This window comes from Camelus bactrianus, chromosome 17 (assembly GCF_048773025.1).
Source record: "Camelus bactrianus isolate YW-2024 breed Bactrian camel chromosome 17, ASM4877302v1, whole genome shotgun sequence".
NCBI lineage: Eukaryota > Metazoa > Chordata > Mammalia > Artiodactyla > Camelidae > Camelus > Camelus bactrianus.
Genome location: NC_133555.1, coordinates 22167253 through 22194256, shown reverse-complemented (window position 1 = coordinate 22194256; position 27004 = coordinate 22167253). Strand labels below are relative to the sequence as shown.

Genomic DNA, 27004 nt, shown 5'->3' with positions numbered 1-27004 from the left:
GTTTATTGAGATATGATTGACATACAGCACTGTATATTTGGGGAGCCGTTAATTAGGTGTTTTGTTTTTTTTTAATGGAGGTACCAGGGATTGAACCCAGGACCTCATGCATGCCAGGCACACAGTCTACCACTGAACTATACCCTTCCCCTCTTAATGAACATTCTGAGAAGGCTCTAAATGCCTTTCCCTTACATTCACTTAAGAGAAAGTGTGACCATATCAGAGGGGGCTGATGGAAGGCACAGTTGGCCAGCATACCTCTCTGTTGCCCCATGCAGCATTTTAAATACTTTTGAGCTAGAAGCTACCATTCAAAAATTGGGAGATTTCACATTTTCAAAAAAACAAACAAACAAAATCTTTATTTCTGCCTTCTTGCAGAATCACAAAAGCTGGCAACCCTGAATTTATATCCTGCACGGTAACCTGAATGGCAGGTACCTTCTTGGTAAGGGCGTTTACCTTCACTCCTGCCTAACACATTTATCCCCTACTTGGCAGCTATGGGTTGGTGGTTCTCAACCAGGGCTGAGTCTGCCCTCCTGCTATGCACCCTTGAAGGGCATCTGGCAACCTCTGGACAACACTGCTTATTGTCACAATTAAGAGGGGGGCATGCTACTGGTAGGTAGCAGGTAGAGACCAAGGATGCAGCTGACCATCCTGCTGTGCACAGGACAGTCCCCACGACACAGAATTAGCTGGTCCAAAATGTCAATAGTGATGAGGCTGAAAAACTCTGTCGTAAGAGCGGGCTACCAGGAATATATGACCTTATCCCATCAACTTGATGGGAAGCTAGGAGACTGGGGGAATAAGACATCCATATACCTTGTTACAAGAACAGCTGTATCATGCTGGATTCCACCTGGATGGTTCTTTGAATGCTGCCACTGGCAAAAGTTTTTTAATGTTGTCTGGGCATTAAAAGATATGGAAGGTCCTTCCTAGAGACAGAAAAGAATTATGGTTGGTCTGTTGTACCCACGTCAACTAGATATGCCGTTTCGGATACAGATAGAAGAAAGAAGAAAAAAACTTGATTACCTGTTCATTATGAATCACAACTAAGTTCACAATAACAATATTAATTAAATTTCCAATACTTGGGTCTTTATAGATAGAGGCTACCTGCAACCGAGATAAATTTTTCAAAGTTAATTGTGAACTCTGGGTAAGCAATAAGCAATTCACTTCTTATGTTGGGCTTCACTTCTTTTTACGTTTCATGCAACAGATGCATTTTGGAGCTGTGAATTTTCATTCAGTCAGCAAACATTTCTTAAAAGTCTCTTTGAAAAATTCACAGATGGCAGCTTTAGATAGGAATGAATGCAAACGAGTTTAAATTTCAAGGTGTTTTCCTTGGAAATCACATTGCCATGTACTTAATAGTTCTTTGTGCCAAAACAATGGATATTAATTTTTGATCAAGCTTTTTCATCCCAGTTGGAGTCCCAGATTGCCATTTATGGAATCTCACATTGACCACATGCTTGCTAATTCTGCTGTTCCTCATGTTTACCAACCATTTGTGTTCTCTACAACCTGGTAGACTGTTTTTGTTTTTGTTTAGTTTTTTTCATTATTATTGTCCATGATGAACGCTAACATTCATTAAATGCTTACTGTGGACTAGATCCTTGCTGGAAACTGCATATGCCTTTGCATTTAGTCCCCACAACAAAACTCTGGGCTATTATTATAATCTTTCGTCAATAAATGAGGAAACTGAGGCTCAGAGAAGTTAAGCAACTTGTCCAAGACTAAACAGCCAGGGGTAAGTAGCAGAGCCAGAACTCCCAGCTTAGGTCAATTGCACCCTAAGTCCAGGCTCATCATGAAATTCCTGACAGGTCTGAATTTATGGGGTAGGAATGGAATTAAGTCTGTACCAGGCCTGACTAGGCTTTCTTTTCCCTCTTCCAGGAAACGAGAGAGAGCTGGGCACCTGGATCAGAGCATGGTGAAGGGGGACTGAGGGGGTGTGGAGGAGAGGCAGGTTGGGGTGGAGAGCAGAGGGCATGGTTCCCGGCAGTGAGGGGAAACGCAAGGAGAACCATGGGCCACAGAGAAGGAAGAAGAAACTCCAAATCAATGTTCCCAAATGGATGCTTTTCCCATTAATTTGGGGAATTTATTAGAAGTAGAGTGCCATTCAAATAAATTAGGATGAATTAATAGGAATGCTATATTGAGGCTTAAAGTGAATGAAAGCAGATCATTTGAGCTATTATGGAACAAACTCCAGTATTTCAAGAAAATAGCACTACGTAAAATCATATATGAGAACGCTCCATTTCTGTTTGGAAAAAAGAAAGTATATCCATGCATATTTGCCTAAGAAACATCCAGAGTTGCGCCGTCCAATATGGCTGCCACTTGCCACACTTGGCTACTGAGCACTAGAGATGTGGCCAGTCTGAATGGAAATGTGCTGTGAGTACAAAACAGCTACTGGGTTTGGAAGACTCAGTATGGAAGAAAAGGTAAATAAAAAGTTAAAGTTTTGAAATGATTATATTTGGGTGTAAAATAAAATACCTCATTAAAATTAATTTTACTCATTTCTTCTTTTCCACATGGCTACTAGAAAATTTAGAATGACCTATGTGGCTTGCATTCTGTTCCTAACTGGGCAGTGCTGATTAGAAATGTGTGCAAAAAAACTGGTCACAGTGGTTGCCTCTGGGAAGGGACCTGGAGGCCTGGGTAGGGAAGGACACTTAAGTTTTGTCAATAGTCTCTGGTTCTGTTGGATTTGTTTTTAATCATGCAAATTTATTACTTTTCCAATTCCAAATGAGAGCAGAAATATAGAGTGAGAGATTCTTACACCTCACCTTAAGGCTACTTAATTAGAATCCCAGGGAGGGGGACCGAGGCAGGCTGCTATATTTTTAAAAGTCTACCAATGACTCTGATCCACAATCAGGATCCAAAAGTGTTACTGGAGACCCACACCTGGCTGTGCAAGTCCATATGTCAAAGAGCACTGGTTTGGGGAGCTGGACAAGCTAGAGGTCACATGTAGTCTCTAAGCCACCTACTAGCTTACATGACCACGGGCAAGTGACCTAACTCCTCTGAGGCTCAGCTTTCTTATCTACAAAATGGGGATGATAATCCTACCTAGGAGAGTTGCCAGGAGGACTAGAAATGATGCCTTTTAAGTAAGAAGCACATTGTCTAACACAGAGTGAACACTCAAAATTGATAACCCATGACTGTCATTATCAAGAGGCAACCAGTGACTCATCCTATGTTCTCCACTTGCCTGAAGGGTTGAAATGCCAGCCCTGAATGGTCCTCCAAAGCACTGGGTGGAAACCCATTCCCCAATGGCACATGTAGGGACATCATAAATCACCTTCTTTGAATGTACTTACAATTGACATTAAAGTTAAAATATAGTGTTGAAGGTTTGCTCCATGGTATAGAACCATTCTGTTGTCTGCCACCACCATCACTTCTACAAACCGTGGATAGGATAAAAAACGTTTTGTTCTTCTGTGGGTCCTCTTTTCCCGTGTGCTGTCCGTCTCGTTACCATAGGCAAAAAGCGCTTTGGTGGCTAGGCTGCTTTTTAATACGGCCACATCTTCAGCCAGGCTGCTCCTTTCTCCCCATTTTCTCGTCCTCATTCTCCTCCTGTCTTTCCTGTGACTATTTTTGTGTTCTGTAAAAAAACCAGAGGGCACACATCACATTTCCAGCCACATCTATTTCCTGTGAAGAATTGAATTTGCCACATCTTAAAATGATGCCTCTGTAGTCAAATTACATACAAAATCAAGTTCGGCACGCTCTGGACTCTCCAGGTGAAACTCAATCTGCACCCTCATCTAAATGACTCAGGACTTGAAATTAGTTGCCCTGGAAACTTTCAGAAATGCTCATTTAAGGTATTAGAAAATCAGGCTTGAGTTTAGGGGCAACAATTGCTGATTTTTTTTTCAATTTGGTAACAAAAGTCTGGTTGGGATTTAAGTGGTTCGCTTTCACTGCTCTTTGCCACAGATGGAGTAAGCGCCAACAATGCAGCTACAGAACTCCAGAGAATGGAAATAGACAAGCTTCGTGTACATCGCTTGTGATACTCAATGAGATACAGTATAGAGGCCCGAGAGGTGGGCTGGCTAATAGACAGTACAAAAGAACTACAGAAAATGCATGACAAGGTATTATTCAATTACCATAGTTAATCATTGTAACACATGAAATGTAACAACAGACTCACTGATATTCAACGCCTCCAAATTTTTAATTAATTTATTTGAGGGCTCAGTTAAGGAAGTAGATTAATCAGAGAGTATGAATAGGGAGTACAATGTCAGAGGAGCTCTCCTCATTTCTGACTCCTGCCTAGGTGCCTCTGGGATTCTACACAATCTTGCAGCTCCAAGTGTGGTCCATGGACCAGCAGCACTGGCGACCCCTGGAAGTGTGTTTAAAATGTACGCTCTCTGGCCCCACTCCAGACCTGATAAATCAGAAGCTTCCTTTTCACATGCTCTCTAAGTGATTCACATTCATGGTAACATTTTGAGAAGCACTGATCTCGAACTTGGTTTGAAGCCTCTATTGCTGGAGAAAATATTCCATTTCAAAGTCCTCAATCACACAATAAACAGAGTAAACATAAAAGTGTCTGCCAAAATACGCTTGGAGTAAAAACAGAATTTAATCACTTACCTCGCCTATCAAATCATAAATGGGTTTTAAAGCTTTAATGTCGCTAGTCTGTTGTCAAAACAGGGCAACAGAACTACACAACTAAAGAAGTATGCCTTCCTAAACACAAGATACAGAATTCATGACACCAGCAATAACAACAACAAAGAATTTAAACTATAAGTGGTTTCATATTTGAAGGGCTCAAATATTTAACCATTGTAACCTATTGCTAAAACAATCGATTGGGCCAGGATGTGTCTTTTGCCCAAGCTGAGTGTTTTAGCAGCTGTTAAAATAGTGAAATCGGCCCAAACCGTCAAACAAGTCCTACGTGGTGCAGTTATAGTTAACATGACTAGCCCAGAGCCTGGTACGTGGTAGGATTCAACATTAGATTATTTTTCTTCCAGTCTCTCTTTCAAGACTATTCACACATGCATCTCTATGCCATATGGGTAATTAGGCTGTTGTTCCATTTTTAAATCACCAGTGATTACAGAATAGATACTAATCAAGCACTACATATGTGCCAGATACTGAACTAGGCTCTTTTAAGTATGCCATCTCATATGTAATCTTGTTACGTTATCTCATTCCTCTCAGACTCAGAAAACTACCTCTATTTTACAAATGAGGAAAATAAGTTTCAAAGTGATTGACCAACTTGTCCAATGTCATATACAGGAAGAGGTGGTCTGAGGAACCAGGCAAGGATTTGATCAACTCCCTAAAAAGGGCTCTCTTCATCAGGCAAGACTGTGCAAGAGCTGGGAACTGCAATGAGCTCATGCTTTGGTTGACAGTTTCTAAACTGAATCTGAATTGGAAAAAAAGACAATGCCTTGTGGATATTTTCACAAACACTTGCTTTTTTACAAAAGGTGTAGGGAAGCCCCGTTGAAAATTGAATGTCTTTTAACACATTAAAATACGTCACTTATTTTATGAAAAACAAATAACCCTTGTTTAATGTCTTTTATAATATTTTAATACAATGTATTATCATCAGTGAAGTTTCAAAGGTTTTAAAGTCTCTCTTGCTTTTCTGTCCTCTATTTCATTAATTTCTGCTCCAGTCTTTATTGTTTCCTTCTGCTTGCTTTAGGTTTAGTTTGTTCCTCTTTTTTAAGTGTCTTAAAGTAGAAGGTCAGATTATTGATATGAGATCTTTCTTCTTTCTTAATAGAGTCACTTAAAATATAGCTATAACTTTCCCTACTTTAGCTACATCCTGTAAGTTTTGATATGTTGTGTCTTCATTTTCATTCGTCTCAAAATAGTTTCTGACTTCTCCTTTGGTTATTTAGGATCGTGCTGTTTACTTTCCATATATATATGAATTTCCCACTTTTTTTTTTTTTCTGTTACTGATTTCTAATTTCATTCCACTGTGGTCAGAGCAGATACTCTGCATTACTTCTGTGCTTTTAAATTTACTGAGATTTGTTTTATGGCCTAGCATACGGTCTAGTCTGCAGGATGTTCCACGTGCGCTTCAGAAGAATGTGTGTACTGCTGTTGTTTGACAGAGTGTTCTACAGATACCCGTTAGGTATGATTGGTTTACAGTGTTATTCAAGTGTTCTGTTTACTGGCTACTCTTCTGCCTATTTTAACTACCACTGAAAGTGGAGCATTGCTATTTCCAACTACTATCATTGAATTTTTAATTTCTCCCTTCATTTCGGTCAATTTATCATTATAAAACATTATGATAAACTTTATTGAATCAGTAAAGTGAAGTAACAAAAGACCACATATTATATGACTCCAGGTAAATGAAATGTCCAGAATAGGCAAGTCTATAGAGACAGAAAGTAGAATAATTGCTTAGGGCTGAAGGCAGAGTGTGAATATGATAGCTAATAGGTACAGGTTTTCTTTTTCAAGTGATAAAAATATCCTAATGTTGACTGTGATGATGGTTGCATGCATCTGTGAATACACCAAAAACCACTGAATTGAACACTTTAAATGGATAATAGTATGGTATGTGAATTATATCTCAAGAAAGCTGCTTAAAAAGAAAATATATCACTTAGTTTGTGAAAAGCAAATAATCTTTACTTTCGTCTCATAAATATTTTGATTTATCAGGTTTATTTAGAGAGAAGAACAACTGCAGTGAGAAAAACACTCAGGAAATGCTGGAAATAATTCACTCCTTGGAACACTAAGGGGAAATCATCTCTCAGAGAATCATCAGAGGGGACTCGGGCATGGAAATACCTGAGGACTAATCAAGGCACTGGCTGGGAAAAAGATACACTGTTTAAGTAGCACAGTTGAGAAAATTAAGGCATTAATCACTAAAAGAGATTTCTAACAGAAAACACTGTAACAGAGAACAACCCATGTAAGTTCTAATATACCTGGAAAACATTTCATTCACCACTAATTTGTGTATCAAAGAAACAATTCAGTATGCTTTACGTGGTATAAAAAAGCAGGAATAAAATTACCTCTTCGGAATCAAAAGCAACATCTTCTAATGTATACTTCCCAGTCTTACCCATCGGATCTTTTATCCTAACAAAGTTAGAATATTTATTGACCTAATCAGCCCAACTAATTGCTACCACATTAACCATTTTAACAAGCAGTTTTGAATTTAGCATTAAAAATAGTATGAGCTTTAAAGATGCAAATATTCACTATGACTACATATGGAGTAACATTTTTACAGAGAATAGAAAAAATAGACAATGTAACTAGTATATCTATTTAACTCTCTATCCTCTGAAAAGAAATTGTTAACATCAGAGAATGATTTCCACCGAGGGACACACAGTGTTAGGATAAAAAAAAAAGTCATTTACATGTCTCTTTAGTGACCTTTTAGCATAATGGAAATGAGACTAGTATTTCAAATCTTCAATGTCACTTCCCTAATAGTTTTATCAGAATGGGCTACATAATGAAATTTCACCCTAGGAGAAAGCACAGTATAAATGGTCTGTGTCTTTTTGCTCTTCTTTTCACCCATATATAGCTTTACATTTATTATTACTTGTATTGAGATATAATTTATAGAATACAAAAATCACACTTTCAAAATGAACAGTTCAGTGGCTTTTAGTGCACTCAGAGAGCTGGGTAATCATTTCTATTACCTAATTTTAGAGTATCTTTATTGCCCCTGAAAGACACCCTGTATCCATTAGCCATCAATCCCCATTGCCCCTCTCCCCTCAGCCCCTGGCAATTACTAACCTATGTCTTGTATCCATGGATTTGCATATCATACAAATGGAGCTATACAACATGTGGCTTTTTGTGTCTGACTTCTTCCACCAAGCATGCTTTCAAGGTTCATCCACACTGCAGCATGTGTCAGTACTCTATCACTTTCCATTGCCATGTAATATTCTACTATATAGCCATACCACATTTTATTTATTCCTTCATCAATTGGTGGACATTTGGGTTCAACAACTCAATTGAATAAAGTTGCTATAAACATGTACATACCAGTTTTTGTGTGGCTATATTTACATTTCTCTTAGGTATATACCTAGGAGTAGAATTGCTGGGTTATATGGTAATGCTATGGTTAATATTTTCAGGAACTGCCACATTGTCTTCCATAGTGACTGTACCATCCTCATGCCTCTTCTTGAAGTTCAAATATAACATTCAGAAATAGGAAAGCGTTTTGTCTTGGTTCTTCTTCTTTAAGGAATCCTCAAAATTTAATCCACTGACTTAACTAAATAGCTTATGACCAACCTGGTCTAGTTCAAATCTTAAAGTAGCATGTTGAGTGAAGGAAGATATACAGATGGCAAATAAGCATGTGAAAATATGTTCCACGTCACATATCAAGAAAATACAAAAAACGATATACCAAAATCTAGAATGCTAACAACAACAATTGTTGACAAGGAATTGGGGCAACAGAAACCTTCATTCACTGCTGGTGGGAATGCAAAAAGGTACAAGTCACTTTGGAAGACAGTTTGGGTGTTTCTTACAAAACTAAACGTATTCTTAATGTATGATCCAGCAATCATGCTCCTTGGTATTCATCCAAAGGAGCTTAAAATTTATATCCACTCAAAAACCTGCACTTGGGTGTTTATGGCAGCTTTATTCATAATTGCTAAAATTTAGAAGCAACCAAGATGTCCTTCAGTAGGTGAATGGATAAATAAACTGTGGTACATCCAGACAGTGGAGTATTACTCAGTATTAAAAAGAAATGAGCTCTCGAGCCATGAAAAGACTTGGAGGAATCTTAAATGCATATTACTAAGTGAAATAAGCCAATCTGAAAAGGCCACATACTGTATGATTCCAATTATACGACATTCTGGAAAAGGTAAAACTATGGAGATAGTAAAAATCAGTGGTTGCCAGGGGGTTGGGGCAAGAGAGGAATGTATAGGCAGAGCACTCAGAGGGTTTTTAGGGCAGTGAAAATACTCTGTATGATATCATAAGGATGAATATGTGTTATTCTGCATTTGTACAAATCCACAGAATATACAACACCTGAGGAATTGTAATGTAAACTGGAACTTGGGTCATAAATATATGTCAATGTAGGTTCATCAGCTGTAACAAATGTAGCTCCTGATGGGAAATGTTGACAGTGGGGAGTCTGTACATGCCCAGGGGCAGGGGACAGATGGGTAATCTCCTCACCTTCCTCTCAATTTCTCTGTGAACCTAAATCTGCTCTTAAAAAAGAAAAAAAAAACCAAAAAACCAGACTTAACTTTAAAAAAAAGTACGTGGTATCTCCAAGAATTAAATGCACATTTGCATTCAGAGAAAGGTACAATAGTTGACAATCTGAATCCTCACATATGCATGTGAATAAATTTATGCATGTTAGTAAGTTCTATCTTGCAGTTGTGTGTTTCCTCATGCCAACTTATAGGTACCACAATTATGATGCTTTATTCCAAGAACATGACAACATTGGCTTTTACAACTGTTCGGCCTTTATGACTATGAAGTGGGAGCAGTGATGCTTATGCTGCCACAAACAGCCTCTATTCTAAGATTTCATGCTCTAAAGGGCTCAAATTTCAAGTCCTATTAGACCTTGGGCAAATAACTGACTACTATTCACCGTCAGTTCTTCTACTTACGAAGCTGAGTAAGAACAGTACCTATTTCAAAGAAGTAACTGGAGATCATACAGGTGAAGTGCCTAGCACATAAGAAGCAATCAATAAATATTATTTTTTTCCTCTATTTTTGCCAGTTATAAAGTCATGGTGAGTTAGAACTAAATGGAACCATTTAAGGGAGAGTGTTCTTCTTAAAAACAATTTTTTTGGCTTCAAATAACAATTTTAAAGACAAGCTGTTTACATCCTTAAATGCTCTTTTCTGAGTCACTTCTCTTGGCCTCAGTTTCCCGATCTCTTAAGTGGGTATATAAACAGCTATTTCCACCTTAAGGCTATTTGGAGAATTAAATAAGAAAGTATATAGGAAATTACTGGTCAATTATAAGCTGATTTTAAAATATTATTTTTTTGCACCTTTTCTGCGCAATGCGCTGAGCTAAGTACGTTGAAAGAAACCACAGCGACTACAAAACAAAAATAAAACTGGGGGCTTATTCTTAAAAAGAAAGTATTATAAAAATTTAAGATGGTATCATTATTAAAAAAAAATCTTACAGCCTAAAACTTGAACAATATTTGCTTATTTATTGGTTAAAAAATGTTTCAAATGAGCTTCATTTCGCATTGCCACGCAATCAAATGCATGTGACATTACGAAATAACTAGAACTATTCTGTAAAATTACATCCGGGCCCGGTTTCTCTGCAGTTACTCACTGAGTGTTTCCCACCCACCAGGGTTGAGTGAAGGAGATCTGAATGTTAACTTTCACAGTTGGGAAGTTAATTATTGCTCTCTATGCTCATACGGTTTATCAAAATTTAACTGAATTTCCTTAAGGCACTGAGCCACCTTGTGACCTCGTGGTCCAAGCGGGCAGGAGAATCACAGCCCAGGACCAAAGGGAAGACTGGCGAGCCAGGTTTGCAGCAAGTCCCCTTTCTGCTCCTGCAGGACCTGACAGCCAGAAGGAGGCAGACAGGACTCGTCAGTGTTCCACACTTGGATTCTGTAGCCAGACCAGCCTTTATTCACGTTCCTGCCCTAGTGCTGCTCTAGCCGCCTTTCTTGGGCAACTTCCTATCTCAAAGCCTCGGTTTTGTCATCTGTAAAATGAGCACACTAACAGTACATCCCTTAAAGAGTAACAGTGAGGATGAAAAGAGATAATATGGAAAATGCCTGGGACACAGAGCATGGCACTCAGGAAAGATCCAATAATATTTAATGTGATAATAACTCTTAGTTGTTATTGTTTTACTAGTAGCATGCAAAATATCCTCTCTTTATCTATTAGAATGTTGACGTCAGGGTTTCTCAAACAAAGCAATTCTATTTTTGGAAGGATCTTCTAAAGGAAAGGAGGGAGGGAGGGGAGGAAGGAAGGAAAGTCATAAAGACCAGCCTCTGCTTTCACGGAACCTCCAACCTAGGTAAGAAGCTCGTGCAGTCTGACGTGAGAAGACCTCGTCGGAGATGGCATTAGATGTCAAGAATTACCACAGACACGTCCGCCTCTCAACTGGCTCAACAGCTGATAACATCCAGGAAACAAAAAGTGGAAGCCGATGGCAGTGCCCAGCCCTCTGCTCTAGTCCCATCAAAGATCTGCGCCCACTGGGAATGTTCAGAGAGCTACTCAGTGAAGCCTTCACACTGGGACTCCAAGGGACAGGAGCGACAGTCTACTGGCATCAGAGGAGGATGGATAAACAAACACAATGTGGGGGGATAAAAGAGATAAACCATAAAAACAAAAACAGCTATAAAACCCACAAATGTTCTAATAATAAAGAACAATGTGTTTCCAGAACTGGGTGAGGAAGGAGCTAAGGGAAGGAATTGTTCTGTGTATATAAAGCTCTAAAGAGTATGAATGAAAATCACCAGGGTTTACTTTTTTTTAAGGGTTCTTAATTTGACAGCCTGAAAAACAACAGTGAATGCCTAGATGCTGACTAGGGTCACGTCCCCAAGCTCATTTCTTTGGACAAACTATGAGTTTTGGGGGGAGAAGTGGCACTGGACATGGGTGCAGAGGGCGGCGGCGGGAGAGATATCAAGAAGGTTCCTTTGGGGCTGGCCAGAACCTTTATGGACGATGTTTTCCCAAGAATGGCTGATGGAACATGAGTCCCAGAAGATATTTCCAAAAACAAACCAAGTGGGTTTGCAAACCACTACACAGCATTCACATCTGGGACTTTCTCCATATGCATTAGCATTTTAAAAGGCCTGAGAAGTCTTGCGGGAAAGAAACCAGTGTACATTTTGTTTAGCCATGGAATTGGGAAACTTACAGGATCTTGGCCAACTGATGAGGGGGCTGAAAAATCCCTGGAAACAAAACAAGATGAAGAGGAATGTATGGACGGGCCTTCCTCTCAGGGAGAGAAGGAGATGCCATTGGAAGAAAATAATCAAGATGCTTCTTGCAGTCCAAGGGGCTATGGTGGGTGGTGGGTGGTGGGTGGTGGGTGGTGGGAGGCATATCTGAGGGTCATCCCACTAGTTCCTAAGGGGAGGGTGTCTCCAGCTACCTGGGGAGGTCACTTTGCTGACTTGGGTGCACAAGCTGGGACACGTCCCGCAAAGGTTCTGCCATACCCTTCTCATTCAACATCCCTCAGCTCCTTCAACTACACACAGTCACAGTGACAACAACTACCATTATAGTAACACTGGTTCACGTTTGTTGAACACTTTCCTCTGGGTCAGGCCCTCTTTGAAGCATTTTATTATGGATTAACCTCACTATTCTTCCCAGCAACCAGATAAGACAGGGACTATCCTCTCCACTTCATAAATGAGGAAACTGAGGCACACCTCAATAACTTGAGAAATAACTTGAGAAAATATTAACAGCGTATCTGTTTGGAACAGTGTTAATATTGCTGAACATACTGAACATACCTGGGCTTGTATTTTACTGACAGTGTTTGGTTTTGCTATTCAACTCCTGCAAAACACTCCTCGGGAAAAGTTGGTTTGGACTCATTTCATCTCTTAGCAGTATGGGGAGATGGGCCTTTCTGCCCTGCGGGGTACCAGCTGCCCATGGGCACCCTGCACTACCTGCGGCCTGCTTTGATGGCTGCCTCTCAGGCCCCTTTGGGACACAGCTTGGGATCTAGGCCAGTGCTCTCCAGGAGAAATAAAATGTGAGCCTGAGGTAGGCTTCTAAGGATTTCTAGTAGCCACATTTTAAAAAGTCAAACAGATGAAATTAATTTTAATACTATATTACATCTAATCCAATATATCCAAAATATAATCATTCCAACATGCAGCACGAGCCCCACTGCAGAGGCTCAGGACCCACGTGAGGCTATTGGCTACGGGACAGGGTGGTGCAGTCCAGGCATTAAACATTTGCAGAGTGAACAGAAGGGGCAGCGTGAGGTGCTAGGTAAGAATTTGGGCTTGGGAGATAGAGAGACCTGTGTTCAAATCCCAGCTTCTCTGCATTCAATCTGTGTAAACTTGGACAGGTCATTGAAGCCCCTTGTGCCTCAGTTTCCTCATCTGTGAAATGGGGATGATAACGGTTCTTCCCTAATAGGGTGGTAGGAAGGGCTGAACGATGTAATACACAGAAAGTGCTGGTACAGGGCCTGCTGCAGAGTGAGTACCCGAGAGGTACTGGCTGAGCATAGGCTGCAGGAATAAAGGGGCTCCTGCTATGTGACATATCACTGCCACTCGTGTGTGGCCCTGTGATGGGTCGAGGTATCACTCGCATAACAGAGATTAAAGAGCACTTGGGCTGGCGCCCTTTATAAAAGGCTTCTGAGCAACTCCTAAGGAATATAGCTCCCATATTCCTTTGATAGACAAGTTTCCCAGTTGACAGGTAACTGAGGATGAGTTTCTACACCAGAGCCTGAAGTAGAAACCCCTCCTCATCCTGATGTCCATGAGCTGGCCACCCCGGTAATGAGTAGTTGCAGGGACATGCTGTACTCTGATCACAGGCTGAACTCACCGGGGACCCTCCCAACCACAGGCCACCTTCCTGCAGCACCCCCGGCGCTGATATCTAGTTGCTATCTATTCAGATACTTAGTTGCTGTATATTCAGCCCTTGCTGTGACAACTTAATCCCTCAAGTGAATTTAAAGCCTAATATCTTTCTCTGTAGCCTTGATGTAACTTCTTAAAATGATCTCACTAGTGTATTCTTAATTATCCTTACACTCAAATCCACTGGCACTCCCAAAACCTTATTTGAGTTGCTCTTTTGAACATCCTCTTTTAGGCACCATCCCTGGACAGCTTTTCCTTGATTTAAAGCTTGGAAAGAACACAGGATTGGGAAGGGCTCACTTTTCCATTTGTCTTAGCTCCAAGATTACAAGTTCCTTTAGAATCCTGAGCCTAGATCCTCTTATCCACAAAGAGGGACTAGAAGTTCTCTACAGTTCCTTTCAGTATTAAAAAATTATGAGTTCTTATATCTTATAAAATATAAGTGAATAATGTTGAAAAATGCAGTCCTAAGATTCAAAAGGGATAAAAACCAACAGTCATTCCCCCTGGCCACTGTCACTCTTAAAGAGGATATCGAAGAAGTGTAGCTGATGATAAATAATATCAAGAGAGGTACCATATAGGCATCTTCATTACTTATTGCAAAGTGTTTTTTTAGATCTGCTAAAACAGGTTCATAGTGTCTGAAAACTATTTCCATTCTCTAATCTGATTCATTACAGTGGAATAGCACCAAATGTGAGGATTAGGAAATTGGCTGAAGAGGAACAAAAAAATTAGCACATAATCCAAGTTACCTTTGGAAAACCATCACATTGCCCACAAAGCACAGAATAGGAACTTAGGGAATATTGGAGTCATGGCTCCTATTCCTCTTGCCCCAGGGGTGTAGTCATACAGGGCTGAATCTTGCATTCCTAACTTCTTCTATGCGTGTCTCTGTCTGACCGTCGTCTGGCTTTCTCTCCTGTGCGCACATATGCGTGATAGAACATGGTTGCATTCTTAGGAATTCAGGTCTTCCTTTGTAACTGTTCTTGCCTTTGAGCCAAGAGAACCCATTCCTACTATAAACTAAACTGGCTTGAAATTGAAAGCTGTGTTCCTAGATACCAACTAGAAATAAAAACAACATCCCTCTGTGGGCAAATACAATGGTTTTGAATAATCAGTCCTAAGTAAGCCTCTCCTAGTCCATTTCTCTGCATGTGTCTTGGACAAACTCTATACTTCACTCTCTACTATGCTTTCCTGTAGTGTCATCCTGTTACAGCATGAAATCCACAGGGCATGAAATGCTTGCAATAAAATAAGAGAGCTTTGTATGACACGTGTCTGCAAATGAAGAGAATGAAAAGACAGGCATAGTCTGGGAGAGAGTATTTGCAAACTATGTATCTGATAGAGGGCTAATATCAGAATATATAAAGTATTCTCCAACTTCAATAATACAAAAACAGACATTCCAAGTTTTTTTTAAATGGGCAAAAGATTTGAACAGACATGGCAACAAAGAAAATACAGGGATGGTAAATAAGCATATCATTAGTCATTAGGGAAATGCAAATTAAAACTGCAATGAGATACCACCACACATCTATTAGAATGGCTAAAATTAAAAAAACAAACAAACAAACAAACAAACAAACAAAATATTGACAATACTAAGTGCTGACAAAGATGCAGTAGAACTAGGACTTTTATACCCTACTGCTGGGACTGCAAAATGGTACAGCCACTCTGAAAAGTAGATGAGCAGTTTCTTACAAAGTTAAACATATGCTGACCGTATAACCCAGATAACTAACTATTCAGCAATAAAAAGGGATGAATTATTGATACAGGCAACAGTGTGGATGAACCTCAAATACACTATACTTAGTGATTCTGTTTATATGACATTCTGGAAAAGGCCAAACTATGAGACAGAAAACAGGGAGCTGCTACAAAGCACCCCAGGAATCATTCTCTATCTTGATTGTAATGATGGTTACATGACTGTATGCATTTGCCAAAACCTGCGGAATTTTACACTAGAAAGGATGACTGTTTCTGCATGTAAACTATACCTTAATAGAAAAAAATGGAAGAAAATACTAGAAAATATTCATAGAAAATAAAAAGATGTGTGAAAAATTACAATCTTAGCAGAAAAAGTTTGAGGAATATCATATTAATGTGAACTTTTCCCACACACAAGCCAAGTGCACTTTCAACACCCCATGCTAACTTTAATGCCACATGAGAGACAAGGGTCAATAAAAAAGGAGGCATTTTGTCAACATTTACCCCTCGTTTAATTTTCCCCCTTCTCAAAGTCCACCAGCCACATGTATACACAAATCACCATATCTTGCATTTCCTCCTATTCCTCTTTGTGATACTCAGAACGCTTCATACTTAGTAACAATTTGCAGTTATATGAAATGTCCATGCAGAAGTTTCGTTCAGACAGAAGCTGACTTTGGTTACCTATAAATAACTATTCTAATGATTCTATAAGAATCTGATTATCACAAGGAACTAAACTTTCGTGGATCCAAAATGGAAAATTTTAAACCTCAGTTGTAGGAATAAATCACACTTTATTAAATGAGTGGGTTTATTTGAAGAAAACCAAGAGATACTCCAGTGTCTCACTCCAAAAAGACAGCCTGTTCAGGGGACAGTCTGAGAGCTCTTGGAGTAGCCCCAAGTACCTTTTGCCACTGTTAGCCTGCACATGTGACGACAGCCCTCTGCCCCAGCCTTCTGTCATTTCTTACAGCCCTTCTTTAGAAGGGCATCTTAACCTGTTTCAGGGGGGTACTAGGAAGATGAACAAACTAGCAAGTGTCTGTATGACCCTTTCCCTTGGCAGGGAATGAGTTTTTGAAGCAAGATAAATAACCAACCAAGATTTGATGACAAGTGATGGGGAAAGACCCTGATTTGGGACCAAAGGTGAGGCAAGCCACCCTGGGCTGTCTCTGGATCCAGAAGCTTATTAAAAGGGCTCGTGGGAGTAATATTCCATTGTGTATCGTATCTTCTTATTATTCAGCCATAAAAAAGAATGAAATAATGCCATTTGCAGCAACATGGTAGACCTAAAGATTATCATATTAAGTCAGTCAGACAGAGAAAGACAAGTATCATATGATATCACTTATATGTTGAATCTGAAAAAAATGATACAAATTCTGTTTAAAAACCAAAAACAGACTCATGGACTTAAAAAACAAACTATGGTTATCAAAGGGGAAAGGACATGGTGGGATAAATTAGAGGCTGGGGATTAACAGACACATGTTACTATATATAAAATAGATAAAAAAACAAGGACCTATTGTATAGCACAGGGAACTATGTTTAATATTTTGTAATAATCTGTAATGGAAAACAATCTGAAAAAGTATATATATCTATAGATCGATCTATCTATCGATCTATAGATATATCTATGTATCACTTTGCTGTACACCTAAAACTAACATTGTAAATCAACTACACTTCAATAAAAATTTTTTTAAAAACGGGGGATCACGGGAGGGGACAAGAAAGCACGTCATAAATCAAAGAGATCTAATTTCACTCCCAAACCTAACTTGCCATTTTTACATTCCCAACCGGAAACTGGTTCTTCTGGGCTTCAAAACACAGGTGAGTGAAATTCTTGAATGGTAGATAAGGTAGTCTCAGGAAATACTGTAAACTGAGGATCTTTCTATTGGTAGGTTAAAAAAAAAAGAAGAAAGCTATCAAGGTACTCCAGACGAAGGGTCAAAACCCAACCTAATGCACTGTCTTTTGTGCTCAACAAAACTGGTTCACTCCTGGTGGTTTTGTTCTTGGTACATGCTCTGGGTTTGGAGGCTGACCCTGCTCTTTGAAACTGTTGCAAATGGACCCTGACCTTATGATAATAAAGATGAATCAAAGAGTAAAAGAAGAGAAGTGGAAAGGAAAAAAAGGGCCAGGGGGAACAAAATTTTAACAAGGACCATGACAAGCAAGTGACAAGTTACTTAAGAGGCCTAACCACCAGCTGCAATGTGGGGACCTTGTTTAGATCAATTAAATTTAGATTAAGCAAATGGACTGTAAAAAGGCATTTTGGGGACAACTGGGAAAATTTTAACATAGATACTGTTTAGGTGATAGGGAGTAATTACTGTTGATTCTGCTCACCTTGATAAATACTATTACTGTTATGTCAGAAAAAATATCCTCATTTTTCAGAGATGTATATTGGAGCATTTAGAAAATGTCACGCTACCTGGGTTTACTTTAAAATTCTCCAACAAAAAGGAAAACAAAAACAAAAAAAGAAGCAAGTGTGGAAAAAAAATCTCTGTCGTCATTAACTGTAGATGGTGCATGCTTGTGGTTCATGTTACTGTTGTCTCTACTTTTACATGTTTGAAGATGTTTGTAATAAAATGCCTTTTAAAAAACATGATGAATTTAAAAAAAATTATAGAACAGTTTCTGTATTAGAAGTTTCTTTTTCTACTATTCTTTGCCAATTTTATTGGAGTATTGTACTATTAACACTAATGTTAAAAAAAAAAAGAAAAGCAATATTTTAATGTAAATACCTTAAGGAAGATAAATCTGAGGAAATAAGCTCAAGAACTCAGTTATTTAAAACAGTACCTTTCCAGCAATTTACAAAGGATTTCAGAGGTCATTGCTTATACTGACTATTTATTAGACATGAAGTCCAATGAAGAATATAGAAAAGGAAAAAAAAGGTATAAAGATGGATGAGGAACAAAAAGAGGTAAATGAAAAGAAATGAAGCTGAAACTATAAACTCCAAATGGCAGAAACTGTCTTGAAAGATTCTAATTGCTTCTGGCTTTCAGGTCCAGCTGTTTCCTGCACACACTGTGGACAAGTTCATTCACGTCTCTGAGTTCAGTGTTCTCATTTGTAAATGGGAATCAATAGAGCACCTTCCTCCCAGGGTGCTGGTCTGAGAGTAAATGGAATAAACTGTCATGTGCTTCCACGTTGCCCAGCACATGGCTCCTTCAGTGAAGGCCTGTTCTTAGGCTGAAAGGCTAAGGGGAAAGGACCTGAGGACAGAGCAAGGCGGGAAAATGGTGGCAGGCCAGCCTCTCTCAGGAATCACTACTTAGTCAACCACCAACCTGCTTGGGCCCAGGCAGGACCATGAGATCGGCCAAAGCTTCTGTCACTGCCTGGAACCCTCAAGCTGTCCCAGAGTTGTTTACTTAAAGCCCCCTCAGAAGTCTGCTCCTTCCCTCTGTCTCTCACTCCATTTGGGCCCAACTCTCAGGGCAGCTAATCTAATCAGCTAATCTATGCTAAATTATTAATAGCATCCAGGAGGTTAATGTGTAACAAGTATACACTCCAGTGAAGGCACACTGGAGACACAGCCCTTGGTGAGTCATTAGAGTCTTGGTGGGAATTCCGGGCACCAGGCAATCTTCCTCAAATCAAATCAAATTCTAGGAAGGCATTTAAAAAATCCTGCCAGCAAAAATAATTCGTATATGAATGCAATCAAATCAACAAAGGGACAGGCCAAAAAATCCTTTAACTAGACCAGGACAAAAGGGTTGTGGAAAATGATATGTTTAGGAGCTTTGTAACCTTATGGACTTTTCTACATCTCTGTTTTCCTATCTGCAAAATGAAGGTGGAGGTAAGGATTAAATACAATCCGTGTGAAGCACTTGGAACAGTGCCTGCCATGTAATAGGCACTCAACAAATGTTAGCCATTGTTATTATTATTTAAGGATGAGATTAGGTAGAAGTCAAAGGTAATGCTCTGAAAGCTTAAGTGAAAAAGAACACTCTAGATGGCAGCTTCCATTTGTGTTTTCAATGCAGTTTGGCTCACAGTGTAGCACACTGGAATCAGATCTGGGTTCAAGTGTCAGGCCCACTTTCTACCAGCTGTGTGACTCTGGACAAGCTACTCAACCTCTCTGAGCTATAATTTTCTCAAGATTGAAATAAGGCTAATAATACCTTCCCTGTAGTATTCATGAATGAATTACGTATGATAATGTATGGAAAATGTGTAGCACAGTGTTTTCATACATGTATCATAAGAGCCTAACAAATGATGGCTGTAATCATCAGCCTGTATTTCCCAGCCTTTACAATCACACCCTTGGGAGCCCAAGCAAGAAGTGACAGTACATTCTAGTGGTGGTGATGAGCAGAGTCCTCAGGGCCCATCAGAAACTAAACCATGGTAATCCTACTGTAATTCCAGTGTTGGTCAGTCCAACAAGCATTTAGCTGGGTGGGGATGATCCTCAGCTTTGACCAGCCCTGATGTCCCAAAGTAGCTGCAAGGCAGGAATTTTATCTGCCTGGTTATTGAGATTATCTCATTTAGGGCCAAAAACATGGGATCCTGGCTTGGCCCTTGGTCCAGTGACAAGTGCCACGGGGCTACAAAACATCTCCATGCCACTACTCTTAATTCTTTTTAACTGTACTTTTGACTATGAAACTACTATAGAATCATGGCAAAAAAATATAAGGACATGAAATAAAAAAGTGAAAACTGCCTATGTTCCTACCAACAAGGAAGAGTCCCTTTTAATATTTTTGTGCATGTGGCTTCTGGTTTCTTCTTTACAAATACATTCTCCTCCACACATTTTGTTATCACTTGAAAAAAATGAGATCATACTGTACATACTATTTCATCACTCTTTTGTTCACTTAATGTACCTGTTTCTGTGTTTGCTAGCCTAAATCTATGCCATCATTTTTAATGGCTGCACAGGAATCCATCAAATGCAGACTTCATAAATGACTGACCTATCCTCCAACCAATGGCACTTAGACTGTTTCTATCCTTTTGCTATAGTAAATGGACTGAGCGTTCTCACATAAATGCCTTTACATAATTGTCCAATTACTTCTTTAGAAGTGGTATCGATGGGCCCATGAGTGTACAATTCCTAAATGCCTTAAGAAAAAAATGAAAACAAAAAACAACCAGCCTTGCTGAGATGGGAGGGTGAGAAATGCATTTTAGTAACAGAAAAACACTGTTTTTAGGCCCTGGCAAACAAAACAGCTGGCCTTCTCTCCTGTCTTTTTCTCGTTTACCTACCAGGAAGCACGTCTCTCTCACTGATAAAAAAAAAGAAAAAAGAAAAAAAAAAAAAACAACTAAATCCTCTGTTGCAAAATCCAGGGTCAAGTAGTGTTGGTGACACAGAACTTGGGGTGTCTTCTGGAAACGCCATGTGAAGGACCAGCAGGAAGTGGCTTAAAAATCAACAAACTCTCCCAAATGGCTCCCAGGAGCCTGCCACTTGGCCCCCTGGTGTGTGGGGCGGGTAGGCTGTCAGCTGAGGACCCAATGTGCAGGGGAGACTCAGCACAAGGTCATTTGATAGAAAAGGGAAGCCACCTCACACCCCATCCTGAATCCTGAGGATCTGACAAAGAGGATGAAAACCACCAATTAATGCAGACACACACAAGTGGCCCACATGTCTATGTACAGGCACAACCAATGATGGCGAAATGGAGATACTCCAGGAGGGACAGCCACTGGGCCAAGAGAAAGATGCAAGAAATAAAATTTCAGAATGGTACAGACAAACACAATGTCAGAAAGGGGCTCTCAGCCCCATGGCTCGCTGGCAGGGCGACCTTGGGCAAGTCCCATAAACCCTTAATGACCAGGTGACCAAAAAACTCTAAGCTTAATCAAAGGAAACTGATTAGCTTTGGGTTTTCATATTTTGAGTTTTCTTTCCCTTGTGCTGGTGTTTTAATTTCTGTTTTTATGATCTTTTTTTTTTTTTTTTTAATCTACTATTCAGTGATTATCTACCATCTGCTGAAAACTGTCCTGGGAGCTTTCAGGATTTCACACTCATTTAGTCCTGACTACACCCTCAGAAGGTACATGTTATTCTTACTTTATGCTCTAAACATGCTTGAGGTATCACAACTAACTGAAATAAAGAGGGTTCCTTATTATATCCCCATGGTACAGAGGACTTACCCAATAAATACTTTATGGCCATCAATAAGTGTACACATGAATGAATAAATTATATTGTAGACTCCTTTCTAAACCCCATGAAGTTTTCACTCTGTAAGACTCCTTCTACACATGTCATTTTAATATAACTTATCCCAGAATCTTTTTCTTTTTTTGGAAAATTAGACATACATTAAGAATCAGAAATGAGCAAGACTTACATTCCATCTGTAGGTAGCAATGTAACAGGCATAGTGCCCTGTCCTGGGAAATCTCTCATAATCCAGCAACTAAAGGGTTACATCGAGTTCAGCAGGGGTTTTCCAGGAGTCAGCTCCCAGGCTTGGGTGATCTCAAATTCTGATGTTTTGCTTGTGAGTATATAGGGTATCACTCCTGGAAATAAATAACTTAACGTCCCAGGCCTACAGTTTGCTCCTCTGGGCAGAATTACCATTCAGGTTTCCTCTACCTTGAATATTCTACCACCCTATGAGAAGAGAAAGCAATGGTGGAGAAAGCCAAGCCCAGAGCAAAGCATGGGACAGCTGTGGATAGTGGCAACTGCCCCCAATCCAGCGGTAGCAGGGACCCTCACACTTGACTTTACTTCTGACTTACTTGGAGCTCTTAGTAAACCCACTGATTCCTGCTCTAACTCATGTACCTGCAAAAAGAGTTTGTTGGTTGGTTGGTTTGTTTAAAGAATCTGCGTGAGGCTGCCAGGGTACTTCTAAAGTTGACCCTTGGTTACCAATTACTGCTCTATGGTAGGGAGGGAGAGGGAATCCTGAAGCTGAATGAACTGGTGTTTGTAAACAGGATATTTTCCTCTCTGGCCAGAAGGACTTCTCCCACCCACCATGCCTACTTTCACTCCCTGTGCAAAGGCTACCTGGTTTTGGAAGTTTCTGTGACCTGCTGGTCTATCCCTCTAATGGTTGCTGGTGAACTATGCCATATTCCAAAGTTCTTTCCAACTGTTCTGAGCCTCCTGCATCTCAATTCAAAGAAGGAGTGCAGAAGCAGCTGGAAGAGAGAAACCAGAGTGGCATAGTCCAGCAGCAACCTTTTAAAGGGCCAATCAAACTGCTGGGCTCCTGATTCATCACACGGGGTGAAGGGAGGCCCTGCCATATTGGCAAGCAAAAATTGGGTGGAAAACTAAAAGTTGGCATTGGTGATTTGGAAGGTACCACTCAAAGGCCCCAATACCCATAAGTATTACATCACAAATAAGTTTTTTTTGAAAAATTAAGGCATTTTCTATTGTTATCAATCTTTACCTTTTCAGATTCCCTCTTTTTTGTGTTTTTAACTAAACTTGACAATGATTTGTCCTGTAGCCTAGAAAATCAAACGTCCATTGACTTGGGGAATTAATTTTTTTTTAAAATGAACATTGAGGAATTTTTGAATGACAGTATTAAGATTTATGTCTTCCTTTTTCTCTCTCACACCCAAAGTACACAGCTATACATGGGCACAGAGAGAACGGGTTGTGTAATAAGACAGGAAAACATAGGTTATCATTATGGACTAGCTATGAGATCCTGGGCAAGTTGCTTCATCTCTGAAAGCCTCAGCTCCTTCACCAGGCACAATGGAGGGATGAATGGTACCCACCTAGAGGGTTGCCTTAAGAATTAAATGAAGTAGTGTAGGTTAAGTGCTTTGCAAAACGCCAATAAAGGACAGGACCAGAATAAATGGTAGCTAAAAAAAAAAAATGCTTGTGTGCTGCCACTTTAGGGCAGAAGAATGCCACCAAGTGCCACTGTTCAACAAACTGATCAGTGAAAACATTATTTGAGTATCTTTTGAACATTTGTTAATAAGATAGAATGGGAAGAACCACGTATTTTTTTTTTCTATCATGGATGTTTTATACACGTCTATAAAATACACACTTGCTATTTCAGATTGGAGAAGTCAAGAAGGAAAGGTCAACATTCTTACTAGCATGGCCAAAAAAAATGTGATAGATGTCTTGCCCTTGAACTTGCTGGCGGCTATCTTGGTACCCTTCACTCTGCCAGGACTATTGTTTCTCCCTCGGCCTCCCACCTCCGCCCTGTGGATCTGGAGAGAGTCTAACGGATAGAATATTTCAGTTATGTTTCATTTAGCCCTGGATGGGACAAAGCCAAAAGACTTATGATGCCACACCCTACAACTTGGGTACTCCAGGTACAAGCAGCCAACATCATCTGTCACTAAAGGATTCATTTTAAAAATAGTAACTCCAGGAGAAAATAGGACAGTGCAGTCTGTCACAACAGAAGAACCCGATACAGATAGAAGATGAAACAACTGATCATTCTAGGAAACCCCCATTGGTCCTGAACTTGGGTCTTACTGGAAGATGCCAGGAAGACCCTGAGAAACTATTTAATTTGGGCAAGCGACTTTTAAAAATAAAGACTAGGAAGAGGGATGAAGTTTCAGAAACAGAAAGTCCCAGAATTTTTTAAATGGTATTTTAACAAACATCCTAAAATCCTGGACCAAACAGAGGGATGGCTGCTAATGCTATGCTACCATCAGAGAGAAAGAAACTAGGCTTCAAAGACAGTGAAAGGGAGATTCAACACTGCAGACTGAGAAGCACAGACAAGCATAAGCTTTCCAAGGGGCCCAGAAGAACATATCCGTGACCAGGGCCAAACATGTCAGCACTAAGCCTCAAAGAATGTGGCAGGGAGAGAAGGAAATCCAGTGCGGGGCATATACGCACTGGATCGAAACCTGACAGTGCAACCTACAGCTCCATCCCTATATTTCCTGAAGCCATAGAACATTAGTTAACTGAAGTTGATTTTAAAAATTCTGACAAATACATAGAAATTTTTGTGAGTTCCATTTGTAAGACTTTTTTTTGTAACCCTACACAGTAAAAACAAACAAAAATCCAAATGAACAGAAAACATCAACACACCAAGAAAACACAAGTAACTGCCAACTGAGGATATGGTGATAATGGACTCGGTATATTACTAAAGCTTAATCCTAAAAATTAGCAACTTCAACCAAAGAGGCAGCTCTGCCCAGAATGAGCATGGAGTCACTGCTCAGTTCCAATCCTGGATGTGTTACTTGTTAACTAGGCAACTGTGGACAAGTTACTGAACCTCATCTCAGTTTCCACACCTGTACAGTGGGGATATACCTACCTTGCTTGAAGACTGAATAAAAGACAATGTATATCATAGCGCTTTGGAGTCTGTGCCAGATCTACATCTTTGTAGGATGGCAATTAACCTAGCTCACACAGCTGGGATCTCTGCTGAAGTGAGAAGCAAATACCTGAGGTGTCACATGCATGCCTTCCTGTTGAGGGCTCTCTGTGGGGGGCGCTGCGCCTATAGATAATGTGGGGTTTGTTTTGTTCCTCTTCATCTTCTTGTTCATCGATGGACAGTAGTGGTTCAATAAAATAATCCCCATCATGGGACCGGAATGTGCCCAGCTGCAAATAAAGAGAGATGAGAGGCTGATTTACTAATTCTCAGCAATTGGAAGGAAAAGACCAATGGAACGTTGCCAAGCGAATGGCGCCATCCTACCCAAGCTCTTCCCATGAGGGCTGCTTAAACTGAAAGTACTGCTGACATATTTGGAGAAGCAGTTTTTTTTTTTTTTTTTTTTTTCCCTTCACTCTCGGCCCTATCAGTACCTTACCCTTGATTTGACTCTACTCCACCTGACATCCAAATCAGTCTCTAAGAAATACTTCCTTGGTGCTCAAGTTCTAATTATAGTTACCCCTACAAGTTGTTGAAAGAGAGTGTTTTTGTGTGTGAAGACAGCCTGGAAATAGGGACAAGCGTGAGCTTCAAAGGGAAAAGACTACTCATGAAAGCCTTATTATTTCAAATTCAGGAAGCATCTGTGGACCACAAGGCACCCGAAGTGGCGCTGCCTATAACCCTGGCTCATGAGTCACTCATCATCTCTTCCCTTTACAATAGGGAGAGACATGGGATAAGAGTTTGCAGTCAGGCTGCCCTAGGCTCCAGTCCCAACACCACCATCTACCCACCCACCCACCTTGGGCAAGTTCCTTAACTGCTCTGAGCTTCAGTTTCCTTGGTTGTCAACTGAGAATAAAAATACTCACTGTCCTTACTTACTGTGCAGATTAAATGAGATAATGCATGTAAAGTGCTTAGCAAAGTGACATCTTGGAAGGGCTCAGAATGCCAGTGGCTTTTGGTGTTGTGGTGTTAGCCTCTGACCATCAGGACATAATTAGCATTTGCCAATCATTCTGAGCACCTTGAAAGATGTTAACTCTTTCTCCTCCCCTTCCCACGTACCCCCAAGTTTTGCAAATAAGTGATGCTTCAAAGTTGAACCACCAGAACCAAACATTACCAGAGCGCTAACAAGTTCCCCAGGCCATGCTGGTGGACAGTGTTTAAAGGGAGAAATCAAGCTTTTCTGTCTTCCTTCATTATTCCTTTTCCCTCATGGGGGAAAAAATAAAGCAGAGGCCTTTGACTTTCCCCTGGACATAGGGAAATGAAATGATGTCCTTGAATGTCAGTGGTAGCGTATGCATCACCCAGGAGTCTATTAGATATTCCAATAATTGCACACCATCCCAAATCTGGTCCACTAATCAAACTATCTGGGGATAGGGCCCAGAAATCAGAATTTTAATGAGCACTGCATAGCATTCTTAGGCAAGATAAAGTTTTCAAGCACTAAAGTAAGATACTGGGTTTCCTGAACCCAACTAAATGTCAAAATTGCCTGTTAAGTTAAAAAAAATAACTTAGATTTGGGCATTATCCTATAACTGTAGATTGAGAATTTCCAAGGGTGAGGTCTAGCCTCTATATTTTTTTTAAAAACTCTCCATGTGATTCATAAGCCACTGACTGAAAGAGAAGACACCTCTGGTATAGTCTGGCGTCAGACTAAGAGAGAGGGTAGCTGGTTTCCTGAGACGAAGGGATTTAACAAGTTTATTTTCACCTAGGCATGTCTCTCTGTTTTCAATACACAACTCAGGTGTTCTCTGAGCACAAAGCAGGAAGCTTACCACAATGTGGAAAAGCTAGTAGAGACAGGCTATAAATATTGAGAAAGAAGCTGGGAGCCCATTTGGTGACGATCTGGCACCTTTGATTATTGCAAGGGGAAACTGAGGCTTGGAGGAAAGAAGGAGCTCATCCAAAGTTCCCCTTCAGTGATACAGAAGCAGCTGAACAGTACCAGTGCTGACTAGACCACAGATACCCTGACTGTAACCCACTGCCTTT

General features: G+C 40.1%; 1 protein-coding gene across 6 annotated transcripts in view; it reads right to left on the bottom strand.

Annotated features, from left to right (window-relative positions):
- The window catches only part of ADAMTS9 (ADAM metallopeptidase with thrombospondin type 1 motif 9), a 156972-nt gene that overhangs the window by 124829 nt on the left and 5139 nt on the right, over nt 1-27004 (bottom strand). For 4 of the 6 annotated variants that reach the window (XM_074344528.1, XM_074344524.1, XM_074344526.1 and 1 more), the window contains exons 3-6: nt 25041-25203; nt 3393-3682; nt 1051-1134; nt 835-950 (exon numbers count right to left, since the gene is read on the bottom strand). In XM_074344528.1, coding sequence (XP_074200629.1) covers nt 835-950; nt 1051-1134; nt 3393-3682; nt 25041-25203 — 653 coding nt within the window. The remainder of the gene's footprint in view (nt 1-834; nt 951-1050; nt 1135-3392; nt 3683-25040; nt 25204-27004) is intronic. The other 2 variants (XM_074344527.1, XM_074344529.1) reach the window with 1 other exon arrangement.